General features: G+C 42.7%; 1 protein-coding gene across 2 annotated transcripts in view; it reads left to right on the top strand.

Annotated features, from left to right (window-relative positions):
- Positions 1–13,527, top strand: part of rasa3 (RAS p21 protein activator 3) — a 179,622-nt gene that overhangs the window by 148,153 nt on the left and 17,942 nt on the right. For both annotated transcript variants that reach the window (XM_048532325.2, XM_048532326.2), the window contains exons 8-14: positions 1,972–2,048; positions 3,967–4,071; positions 7,951–8,104; positions 9,772–9,920; positions 11,560–11,674; positions 12,745–12,819; positions 12,906–13,029. In XM_048532325.2, coding sequence (XP_048388282.1) covers positions 1,972–2,048; positions 3,967–4,071; positions 7,951–8,104; positions 9,772–9,920; positions 11,560–11,674; positions 12,745–12,819; positions 12,906–13,029 — 799 coding nt within the window. The remainder of the gene's footprint in view (positions 1–1,971; positions 2,049–3,966; positions 4,072–7,950; positions 8,105–9,771; positions 9,921–11,559; positions 11,675–12,744; positions 12,820–12,905; positions 13,030–13,527) is intronic.

The following is a 13,527-nucleotide window of genomic DNA, read 5'->3' as shown; positions in this document are numbered from 1 at the left end:
GGGCTGACTTCTGGCACTGCTCCCCTGTTCACTGATAGAACTGCTTTCTTCTGTTTCCAAAACTATTTCAGACACACCAAATAAAAACTTCTGACGTTTTATGTCAAGTTTGTGTTTTCATGTGTTAGGAAAAACTCCTTTCATAAAAAAGTCTCTCATTAAATTCTCTTTTGGGCGTTTGTGACACAGTGTAGTGGCAACTTCTGGATCATCCTGCTCGATTCACCAAGTTCTAGAATACCAATGGCTACGAAGTTCCTGCCCCCTGAAATTCCCCACCCAAATTACTTACTCCCCTATCCCCATTCTCCGCTGTTCCTCTTAAAATCCTCTGCAAAATCCTCTTCCTATTATGTCTTCTGATTCTCTCCCTTAGCCTCTCAATTCCTAACCCTTACCCATTCCACTTCATAACCTTTTTTTCACCATATGCATTGCCTCTTTAATGTCAATGCTATGGAGTCTGCATTGACTTTAGCATTGACATTAAACAAAGTTCCGCAAGCTAGACTGGTTAGTAAGGTTAGATCACATGGGATCCATGGAGATCTGGCCAGTTGGACACAAAGTGGCCTGATGGTAGGAGACAGAAGAGGGTTGTTGTTCATACTGGAGGCCTGTGACCAACAGTGTGCCAACAGTGTGCCACAAGGATCGATGCTGTGCCCATTGATGTTTGTTATTTACGTGAACAGTTTGGATGAGAATATGGGAGGCATTGTTAGTGAGCTTGTGGACGGCATTGACACTGGTGGTATAGTGGACAATGAAGAAGGTTATCCACGATTACAACAGGGTCCTGATAAACTAGGTCAGTGGGCCAAGGAATTGCAGATGGAGTTTAATTTGGATAAATTTGAGGTGTTGCACTTTGACAAGCCAGAGCTAAACTTATACAGATAATGATAGGGCCCTGGGGAGTGTTATTGAACAGGGAGACCAAGAGATGCAGGTACATAGTTCCTTGAAAGTGGTGTCACAGGTACACAGGGTGGTGAAGAAGGCATTTGGCATGCTTGGCTCTATCAGTCAGATCATTGAGTACTGGAGCTAGGACATCATGTAACAAGACATTGGTAAGGCTACCTTTGGAGTACTGTGTATGATTCTGGTTGCCTTGCTATAGGAAAGATGTTATTAACCTAGAAAGGGTGCAGGAAAGATTAACAAGGCTGGACAGTTTGATTTATAAGGACAGGCTAGATGGGCTGGTACTTTTTTCCCCCGTGTTGTTGGAGGCTGAGGGGTGACTTTATGGAGGTTTATAAAATCATGAGGGGCACAGATAAGGTGAATAGTCAAGGTCTTTTCCCCAGGGTAGGTAAGTCCAAAACTAGAGGGCAGAGGTTTAAGGTGAGAGGGGAAAGATTTAAAAGGGACACAAAGGGCAACTTTTTCATGTAGATGGTAGAGCTTATATGGAACGAGCTGGCAGATGAACTGGTGGGGGCTGCTACAATTAAAGCATTTGGATAGGCTCGTGCATAGGAAAGGTTTAGAAGGATATGGACCAATTGGAGGCAAATGGGATTAGTTCAGTTCTGGAAACGTGGTCAGTATGGATGAGTTGGGCCAAATGGCCTGATTCTGTGCTGGAGGGCTGTATGACTCTACAGCTTGCTTTATACGGAAAGGTCTGTCAAAAAGCAAGGTTCTGTCATCAAAACATAGCATAATACAATGCAGCTAGTTAGATCATCGGCATTCACGTTACTGTGTCTCCTGTTGTTGTGTGTTTCTACATCATTCTAGTTTGGTACGACCACAGGTATGCAACAACATGGGAATAGCCCAGAGAGCCTGTCCCTCTGCAGGGCTGACAGATCCCGGTCTGCCCACTCTGTGTCTGGCCAAAACATTATAAACCTGCGTCTCTCGCCACCCTCTAAGTTGGGAATCATTGTGTATTGGAACTAGATGATCTTAAAGTCTGTACTGCAATCCCCAACTCATTTCCTGTTTTCGATGCAGGTGACAAGGCCATGTAGCTACAATCGAAAGTCTCACTTTGATGTTGAGGAGGAACATGTTGAGAAGATGGAAATCAGGTGAGGAGTTTTGCTGGAAGCTGGTGTTTGTTTCTGAGTCTGCTGTCAGATAACATATTTGTTCCCGGGATTGACCTAACAAAAAATGAGTACCTTTGTTTCTGTGCAGACAAAATTATGACATTGACTGACCTCTTTGTCGTCTGATTCGTTTGTACAGGTTCATGTAAACTTTGCAGTAGGGATTAATCACATCATTGTAAATGTTCTGATTGCTACTGTCTGCCCATCTTGGATTAATTCCATTGACCTACACTCACACTTCATTTTATGCAATACAACATGCTCTAAGCTTTTTGACCCTGCTTAGATGTTCCCTTGCCTCTTGTGGATCTCTGTCCACAATCCTTTTCCTCAGCATTATGGAAATCTCAGTCTCAAAGCTTTGTTCAAGCAGAGTCCATAAATGATCTTAAAAAGAAAATTAGATAGTTGCTTGTAACAGGGAGGTGTAGTGTGATTGAACATGTGGATATTTATGCAAGGTTTGTGCAATTGGCAATGATTTGGTCTGCATAAATGGTAGGCCTTCATTGTAAAAGAGAGATTGTAAACGCTTTGGAAAATGAGCAACAGGGAGTATTCAGACTGATGTGCATTGAAGAGGTTAATGTTCATGTTACATTGGCTCCATCCTTTCAGTTGATGACTGTATGCTGAGTCTGTGGGTTAGGACGAGGAAGTCTACTCTAGCTTTCAGAGGGAGAAGCTGTATCTGTGCCAGCTTCCTGAGATCCAAGTATTACACCTGGCCAAAAGTAATTGTATTTTTTTGCTATCATGCAATAAAGCTTTTTTTAAATCCAGAACAGTGTCTCTTCTACACCAGTGGGTATTGTGCTGCTTATTCAGTCAAAAGGACCATTTCAAAGAAAGGGATGACTAGTGATAGTGAACTAACTCAAAGTGAAGAGAAGTGGAAGTTGTCATACTGCCAGAGAACCATAGGGCTGATGCCTTACTTGAGAGAGGCAACTCATCATGAGTTTAACCTGAGGGTCACCATGTGGCAGCTACAGAAGTCAGGGCCTTACAGTGACCCCAGCCGGACCCCAGGAACTGAACCTTCAATGTTGGCATCTCCCTGCGTCACAAATCAACTGTCCAGCCAAATGAGCTTACCATGAATCCTCACCCTTAATTAACACCACATACTAGTACGGGGTGGCAAAATACCACAGAGTGCCAGGAGTGGTCATTTGGGAAAGTACCACACTGAATGGGATATTAAACACAACTGAATGGGATATTAAAGGCTGTGGAGAGTGAGGTGGGCTGGTATCAGACCAGAGGCGATATTTCACGGTACATGAAATGAGCCTCAGAGTGCAGTTCGGGTGTTGTAGATTGAGTAGAGTAAGAGAAGTGAGAGAATCAAAGGGATTAGACTGGATGGGATATTAAATCGAGGGGGCAGTGTGAGATTAGATGTGGTGGGATATCAAACAATTTGAGAATGATGCAGAGAGAGGGATTAAGCTGAGTGGCCTGTGTGGAGAATAGGCCTTGCATCGGAATGCCGGCATTGGTGGAAGTTTCAAAAATAAAGGTTCAGACCATTGTCTGCCATCCTGGTTGTCATAATAATGGAGTTGTGGACTAATCACTGTTTATCAATCAATCTGTTATCAATCAAACCAACCCAGCCATGAAGTCAGGAATTCATGTTTAGTAAATCTATTGCTTTTAAAAACAGTCTGGCAGCTTCATCATCACTTTCACCAAGATCAGATTTTTATTTCCAAATATTACCCTCATCAGGTTATCATTGTATAGCTATACTGTTGTATTAAATATGAGATTTTTATTTATTGGTATATTAGTCTGGTAACATCCTATAATAAGCAATGGTGCTTACAGTTCTTTGATAGTATGTGACATATTTTACTCCTATTGAGCGAATGAATGTTTTTTCTAGGATTGACCTTTGGAATGCCAGTAACTTGAAGTTTGGTGATGAATTTCTTGGAGAGCTACGTCTACCTTTGAAGATTTTAAAACAGTCTTCTTCTCACCAAGCATGGTAATCTAGAGTTCACTAAGTTTAACATTCCTTTTTTTTAAAGGTATAGACTGAGCGACAGTTAGCACCTTGAAGTTTTCTTCAAATGTTGACTTGTTTGCCTCGATGCTACTGGCCACCAACTGCAAGCGGTGAAGATAAAGCTGGTTTCTGAGTCTTCAGCTAGTTTGGTGACTTGAGCCATGTCTGGTTGGTAAGCCAACATGCAAGGGAACGTCAGATGTACGGAATCAGTTTTGAGCCAATTGTCAAAGCATCACATCACCAGAATGTTAGTAACACATCAAGGCATCGCACTTGCAAAGTTTAACCATCTCCTGCTGCTCTAAGGGATCATTTTATTCCACTTCACCTTTGTGAAACTTAACTGCTTAAATAGAAGTAGTGTTATTGATGAAGCAATTCATCGTTTAGGAAATTACTTACATTATATGCTGCTGACTGCCATAAAACAATTACCCTTTATGCAAAAGTTGTGGATTTATTTGTGGCTATGATCTATCAGATTATCCATATTCTACAGTACACATTAAGCCAGAATTTATTGTAGTCGATGAAACCTCTGTTGGAGTTGCCTTTTGAACATAAAGACCTTGCCGCAGAAGAAGATAATTCAGCCCCTCAGGTCTGCACTGATGCAATCATGACTGATCTCATCTTAACCTCAACTCCACTTTCCACCCCGTTCTCCATATCTCTTTGATCCATTAGTAATTAAAAATCTGTATGTCTCGGGACTCAATGTTCCAAATAGGTGAATTCAAATCATCTGCCCTGACGGTATCCAAACCTATGTTCCCAGAGCATTAGGCACGCCGATTTACCGATCTAGTGACATGACCACAAAGCTACTGTCTCCCCTACTTTTGCACAGTAACATGCTGCGAGTGGGAAATGCCAAGAGCACAACAATCTCTATTAGTCGTCTGGGACTTGCATGTCCAAGACTAAATGACTGTGAACGTGTTTAAGCAGCTTGAAGAATTGTTAATGAATGATGCAGTCACAGCAGGAAGTGTAGATTAGAATGCTGATTTTATCCTAAACCAAGATAGAGTGACATAAAGAGAGAGAAAGAAGGAGGGTGGGAAAGGAATGTTGCTTTTGAATTTTCCACCACAAATTGAAAGGTGAAGGAATGAGACAATACACAAGTTAATTTTCAGCATCAAAGACCTCCCCCTCTCTCCCTATTTATTCCAGAACCCTCTCCCCCTCCCCCTTTCCTGATGATGGGTCTAGGCCCGAAACATCAGCTTTTGTGCTCCTAAGATGCTGCTTGGCCTGCTGTGTTCATCCAGCTCCACACTTTGTTATCTCGGATTCTCCAGCATCTGCAGTTCCCATTATCTCTTCTGTGATGAGTTCAGTCTGTATTTAGAGGGCAAATATAGATGCTGACACTATTTAAGGCAGTTGTGCAGCTTGCAGTTACTTTCACTAGTTTGTGGTCAAGTGGGACAGCTTATCAGTAACTTTTGGATTTTTAAGTTTAACCATGCTTTGAAGCTGAGCTGAAGTTTCTTTAGATTTGTACATGATTAATGTTGACTCCCATTAACTTCACCATTACTTTTATCGTGAATTTGGAATCAGCGAGGCTCCAGGTCACCTGTTTCTGTCGTGAAAAACTGTAATACCTTGTCGTCTGAAATACGAGGATTAGGGTGTAATTCCACAACATGCTGATGGACGACAGTGGAGAGATGGACTCACCTGATGTGCCATTTGATGTACACCTTATAAATTTAAAGGAAGAAAGGCAGCAAGAAAATTTATTGCACACTGCTGCCACTTCCATGTGGCTCCCACCGCAGATTCAACAGGCTTTGCATTTCCTCTCTTTTCACACATGCAATACAGCAGTAAAAAATGTAGCTTACATTACAAGTGAAGCCATTGAGGTGTAGTAAATAAAGCTTCACAAAGAGCCTGTTAATAAAAAACTCCACATTGCACAGATGTAAATGCAACATGTTGACATTGGGAAGGAATTTGTTAGCACTTCTTCACACACTTAAGTGGTAGAAATCCAGCAGTGTGTACCATCGACAAGATGCACTGTAGAAATTTGCCACAGATCCTTAGACAGCACCTTCCAGACCCACAACCACTTGCATCTAGATGGACAAGGGCAGCATATACATGGAAACACCACCAGCTTCCAAGTTCCCCTCCATGCCACTCACCATCCTGACTTGCAAATATATTGCTGTTCCTTTGGTGATGTTGGGTCAAAATCCTGGAATTCCCTCGCTGAGGATATTGTGGGTCAACCTACAGCACATGGACTGCAATGGTTCAAGAAGGCAGCTCACCACCAAAAGCAACCAGGAACGGGCAATAAATGCTGACCAGCCAGTGACTCCCATGTCCTACAAGTAAATAAACAAAAAGTTCCTTAAAATTCACGTGTGTAGACCAGGGAAAGATGGCAAGGGAAAAGGGATTACAATATTGGTAATTGTCCAAGGACACCAGGAAACTAGCTTCCAACTCCAGACTTTATCAATAAATTTAAATTTCACCACTTGCTGTGTTGGGAGTTGAACTTAAGCTCCCAAAGTGTTGATCCAGTGACATCACTGCTACATTACCATCTCCCCAAGTGTCTCAGATCAAATCCTCTGTTGTGCTCCATTAGATAATCCCAGCTGCAAGGAACATAAAGATGCTATGAATGAGCCTGATATATCTGCATTAGAGAGAGGGTGAACAGATTGAATGCCTGCTGTGGAACTGCAGTCCAGGAACCTCTGCATGAGAGTGCACAGGACAAGTGTGTAGTGGTGCAAGGAGGAATAATTAAATTGAGCATCTGTACTGTGGCCGCCTTAGTTAGTTTACTCTTGGAAACATTTTTAAGTAGGAAGAAGGATGTCAATGGACTAGGTCATCATGAGTAATGATAACAGACCTGTGAATAATATGTTAATACTGGCCCTTATTTAAGTGTAAATTATGAAGTAACCAGGGGATGAAGACAGGTGCCAGGATTTTTTGCATCTCCAGAACCTGTTGGTCAGTTTATGCCACTTTGCTGCTTATTTCACACCAATGACATCTCAGCCCCAAATCCCCCATTATTTTTAAAACTTCCTATATTTGCACATTCGTTACTTGTTAAACTCAACACAGAAAACCAGTGCTGGTAATTTACTGCAGAAAGAGCTCTTTATGAACCAATTACTTTTTAATGATTTGTTTGGGATTATGGCCTTTTCAGGTGAAGGCCATTTTAACTGACCGTGTATTTTTGCAATGCCACTCAATCTCTGACCCAGAAAGGGAACAGTTTTAAATGTGGAGTCTCTTTCTTACAGCCAGTAGACTTTTACTTCGATTCTTTCATTTTTCCATTTTGTCTCTTCTTGTTTCCTCTCTCCCCTGAATCCAATGTTTTGTTCCCTTTCTCTGGGGCGAATCGTATCAACCCCAATGGTGGTTATGCAGACCAGAGCTGGTTGTGGGGGTCTGCAAAATTCATCCGATGGGCTGTGCGCTGCCCTTCTGCCCATCCCTGATCTGGCTGCAGTGTTCCATGGAGCAGTCTGAGACACTTCAGGGGCTGCTTCCTGTCTGGTGTCAGTACTGCCTCTGGTGGATAGAGTTCAGAGGCAGGTTACCCAGCTTGGCCTTTGATGGGAAGGGGAAGTGGCCGACTCCCTTGAGGGTATAAGCAAATGTTTAGTGTGTATTTTTTTCGAGTTATTTATTGTAACATATATCTAAAAAGAAAAGTACTTCGTCACCACAATCCAGCACTATTTTGCATTACAAAAAGAATAATATGCGTAAATAGTGGTCATTTATATCTATATTGAGATATCTGTACTAAGAAAAGTTAACAATTTCCTTCTTTACTGTTGTGTGTTACAGGTACTTCCTTCAGCCCAGAGACAATGGCAAGCCAAATAAACCTGTTGATTTGGGTTCCTTACGGCTGAATGTTGTTTACACTGAGGACCACGTTTTTCCCTCCCAATATTACGATCCACTGAGAGACCTTTTATTAAAATCAGCAGATGTTGAGGTAGGATTGTGTATTCTGTATTCTGACCTCAACTCTTAGTCTAGATCTAACCTAATGGCAACCTTAAATTTGATTCTAATCTTAACTCTAACCCTAACCCTAATCCAAAATTAAGGGCCAGTGACCAGGGGAGACACGGGTAGAGCTCGTCGGAATAAACCAAACTTGCAGAATGAGGATACAGACACAAGAGAGGACAAACATCCTCCGATTTGCCTCCAAGATTCAGTCCTGACCCTAACACCAGAGAGTCAGTCTCGGTAACAATTGGTGGGGTGAATGTTTAAAGACTGTGTTCCCAGTGTAGATCTCCCCATCAGCACCCCCAGACTGAGCTGAAAGTCCAGCCGGTGCGTCAGTAGATTTTCCTTCAATTGTTATAATCGAATAGGAAACAAGAATGGAAGTTTATTTTTATGAATAAAGCAAAAAGTGCTGGAAGAACGCCACAGGTCCGGCGGTACTGTTATAGGGAGAAACCACATCAATAAATCAGATTTCTGTCCTTTCATCAGAAATACAAGAAATCTGAGACTTTGACAGGTTTCGGGACATTACAGATCAGGGGAAGTCTGTGTGTGTGTGTGTGTGTGTATGTGCGTGCGTGTGTGTGTTGGGATGTGGGTGGGGGTAATCTGGAGCTGAAATGGATGGTCTTTGACACGGTATAAAGTACGAGAGATCAGATGACAGAACGGATGGTGATGGGGAGGCTAAGAACAAAAGATGGGTCTTGGGAAGGTGTAAATGTTAGCAGCAGAATCACAGGAAGGAGAGGATGTTGGAAAGAGGAGAGGTGCTCTGTAGTCAGGGACTTTTAGGGGAGAGCAGGTCAGCCAGAAGTTGGGAATTGGCTCAGACCACCCCCCACTAAACGATCTCACCCTTGCACACTCCTCCCGATGAAATCACTCTCCCCCAACCCTTCCCCATCCCCAGCCCTCTGATACAAAGCCTTGCCATTATTTCTGTCCTGTCTCCAGCCCAGAAACTGGAGGATGACTAGCTTCAGAGGGGGAGAATGTTAGGGACAAGTTACTGTGGTGCTGTTTTAAACAGGATTGCGAAAGGGGATTTGCAAAATGGTCCAGGACAGCAGTCTGTACGGATTTCACTGAATTTTCAGGCCAGAACGTTGCAAAATCTTTGCAATTTCTGTACAATTTACAGTCATGAATTCAGAGTAGAATCAACTGCACAATGAAAAATGAACCATTTCTGTTATTGGCTGAAGCTCTTTGGGAATGCCAAATTCTTTTTTTGAGATGACTATGTTGTATGCAATTGCTGGGCATTTGCACAGCACATTGCTGCCCTCTTCTGATAGTATATTGTTACTGTATCACCTGGAAACAGTATATACAGCACTGTCAAAGCAAAATTGCACAATTGATTAGGGAGTTGGATGGGTATTTGGACATGAAAAGGCTTGGAGGGGTAAGGTGCACGGATCGACGTTGGAGACAACAGCTCCTGCTGCAGAGATAGCACGGGTGTGATGGGTCAAATGACCTCCCTCTCAGTAACGGTGATGTCCTCCCTTTCCTTTACCTAAGGTAAGATACGCTTGACATTTCCTATTCCTCCTCCAGTGATGACAGTAAAGCTGAGTGACTATTTTCCTGTGCATGTTCGATACTGATGCTGTCCCCATTTGCTCCCCACAGCCAGTCTCTGCGTCGGCTGCTCACATGTTAGGAGAAGTGTGTCGAGAGAAACAGGAAGCTGCTGTTCCCCTGGTCAGACTCTTCTTGCATTATGGCAAGATTGTCCCCTTCATCAGTGCAATAGCAAATGCTGAAATAAACAGAACCTTGTGAGTAAACATTAGAAAAAAGCGTCACTGATTTTGAGTACTGTTTATAGAATTACGCAAACTGCTCTTTCTCCTTCCTTCCCTCTTCACACTCTGTCACCTACACTGGCTCGTGTTCCAGCAAAACGTTCATTTTAAGGTTGTCAACCTTGTTTTGCTCTGACAGGTGAGGAGGTGGGAATCTGTTCCCCTCTGTTCACCCTCCCTGGTCAGCGGCAACAAAATGTTTCAGGATCTTTCAGCCTGTAGCTGAGTGCCTTGGGAAATTATAAAGATGCTGCATAAACATAAATCTTTAGTTTGTATGATGAACGGTAAAACCCTTGGTAGTTGTGTACATAGATCCATAAGGGTAACAGGACGAGTGGATAGGGTACTTAGAAGGCATAGCGGATACTTGCCCTTATTAGCTGAGACAAAGAATACCAGAGCACAGAGATGGAACTGAACAGGACTTTGGTCAGTCCACGGCTGGAACACTGCACACAGTCTTGGTCGCCAAATGAAAGGCAGGATGTCATTGCACTGGAGAGGTGCAGAGGACACTCATCAGGGTGTTGCCATGGTCTGGAGTGATATGGCTATATAGAGACCTGATAGGCTGGGGTTGTTTTCCTTTGAGCAGAAAAGGCTGAGGGAGGGACCCTGATTGAGTTGTACATAATTATGAGGAGTGTAGATCGTGAGAAACTTCTCCCCTTGGTTAATAAGGGGAGCCAATAACCGGGAGCATCGGTTTAAGGCAAAGGACAGGAGGCTTAGAAGCAATTTAAGGAGAACTTTGCTTTCACCCAGAGGGTGAATTTACAACCTCAAAGGGAACCGTCACAACATTTAAGAAGTATTGAGACGAAATGCTGTAATAGATAAGGCTATGGGCAAGTGCTGGGAAATGGATTGAGAGTAATAATGTGACTGACATGAACGTGATGGACCACAGGGACCGTTTCCATGCTGAAATATTCTATGACTTGAGCAGGGAAGCACTGATGTCAGATGAATCACACTTGGCCCAACACTGGGTCGCTGTACCTAAACACTTCCCTCATTCAGGGCTACGATACCAAAGTGTGGAGCTGGATGAACACAGCAGGCCAAGCAGCATCTCAGGAGCACAAAAGCCGACGCTTCGGGCCGAGACCCTTCATCAGAGGGTCATCATCCCATTATCACTGATACAATTTTAACCTCATTCAGGGCTGTTCTGTTAGCAAACCCATGATAGGGAAGTGCTGATATTAGACCAGGGTGGACAAAGTCAGAAGTCACATGATACCCAGTTACAGTCCAACAGGTTTACCTGAAATCACAAGCTTTCGGAGCACTGCTGCTTCAAGTTGTGATTTCACATAAACCTGTTGGACTGCAACCAAGGGTTGTGTGACTTCTGACATATTAAACCTAGCATGATGAGGTTAACAAACAAAGAGGCATCCTAGGCCGAACATGTCACTATTGAAAGTGAAGCCAGTGTTAGTTCAATAAGAAACTGCAAGGAAAATGAGAGATATGGAAAATCTATTGGTAGGTTCCTGGTCAGCCAATCAGACGCTTGCGGATTGACAAACATTGTCTCCCTTTGCAAAGCTTTAGTCACTGTGGTCTGGCTCTCCAGCTATACAGATTTGTTCCTTTTCAGGGATCCAAACACCATATTCCGGGGGAACTCCCTAACCTCCAAGTGCATTGATGAAACAATGAAGCTGGCTGGGAGGCATTATCTGCAGGTCACACTGAAGCCCATTGTCGACGAGGTGAGCAGTGTTTTTCAGGGTCAGGGTTTATGTTATTCAGTTCGAAAAAAACAGATCACACTCACAGCACTCAAACACACATACTTAACACCCTCAAAGACTCAAGAATGCACGCACACTCGCATACAGTCTCACAAACACTGACTCTCACATACACACACACAGACACACTCTGACTCATGTTCATGCGCACTGTCTCTCACTTTCACACATACTCACAAACACTGACTCACATCCTCTCACACACACAGACATGCACACACAAACATATTCTGACACTAATTGTTACACATACACTTTTTCACATTCACACACATGCTGACAGTCTGGTGTACACACGATTACATACCCACATTCCATATCTCACGCACACTCACAACCCTCACACCTGTACTGTTTCCTGGAAGTCTCCTACATTTTTCTGGTGTAATATATTCAATAATTTAGATTTTTGGATTTTATAAACCAACTGTAAAATGCCATTGAATGACAATATCTGCTCCTAAATCAATAAGAATCAAGGAGTTCCATCCATAAAGCACTAGCAAAACATTTCAGAATGCTTCTTAATAAAAATGATCTTCAGTACCTGCTGATTGAAGAGACAGTCATGCACTAACCTGGGCTTTCACTTCACTGCACTCACACCCTTGCACATTCTTGCACACTCACTCCAGCACATTCAGATTTATGCATTCATTCTCACTCTCTGTCACATGTGCACACACAATTCAGCTTCGTCATTATTGGGTGGATCTGAATTTCGTCACAGATGAACACTTAGGCTATTTTTTATTAAGATCTGTGCAGAGCCAACACGAAGAGGTTTGTAGTGAATCCAATGGAAAGCCAAAGGAAAAGTGCGTTTTATGATACATCGTTTTCATAATGATTTCCAATTTTGCAAAATCTTGGTTTACAGAGAATTTGTGAATGGTTTATGAGCAAAGGGAGAGTATCAAGATGAAACATTGTGTAAGGTCTATGTAAACATATGTGAATTATTTCGGTTGACTGAAGACTATAAGTACAGATGAATCGTAAACCACTTTTGACATTTATTTCATTAGATATGTGAAGTGCACAAACCCTGTGAGATTGACCCAGTTAAGCTGAAGGATGGTGAAAACCTAGAATCTAACATGGTAAGAATCGTGGTTTGCAATCAACAGTCTGTGATTTCTATTTCATGAAGTTCAGTGTCTGATTGCCATCGCTGATTTCATTACAGGACAACCTCAGGCAATATGTTGAAAGAATTTTCAATGTCATTACGAAGTCTGGTATGAGTTGTCCCACAGTAATGTCTGACATCTTTTTCTCATTGAGAGAATCTGCTGCCAAGAGATTTCAAGGTAATGAGACACATTCTGTCTACTCCTATGCTCAGCACCATTCGCAACTCCTCAGTTACTGAAGCTATATGTAACAAGACCTGGATGACATGCAATCTGGTCCAATAAGCCGCAAGTAATATTTATGAAACGCTAATTCCAGTCAATGACCGTCTCCCACAAGAGACACTCTGACTATTCAGAATGGTATTACCATTGCTGAATCCCCCATTGTCAACATTCTGGAGATTAGCAACAATGAAACTCAAATGGACCAGTCATATAGATTGTATGTCAGAAGATTAGGGTCAGAGGCTGGGAATTTTGAGACAAGTAACTCACCTTCTAAGTCCCCTAAGTCTGTCCACCATCTACAAGGTACAAGTCAGGAGTGTGACGGAATACTCCCCACTTATCTGGATGAGTGTGGCCCCAATTACACTCAAGAAGCTTGGCACCAAAGCAGCCCATTTGATTGGCACTCCATTCACCAATTTAACCATCACTTCCTCTGACACC

This window comes from Stegostoma tigrinum, chromosome 6, assembly GCF_030684315.1.
Source record: "Stegostoma tigrinum isolate sSteTig4 chromosome 6, sSteTig4.hap1, whole genome shotgun sequence".
NCBI lineage: Eukaryota > Metazoa > Chordata > Chondrichthyes > Orectolobiformes > Stegostomatidae > Stegostoma > Stegostoma tigrinum.
This window is presented reverse-complemented; position numbering and strand designations above follow the sequence as displayed.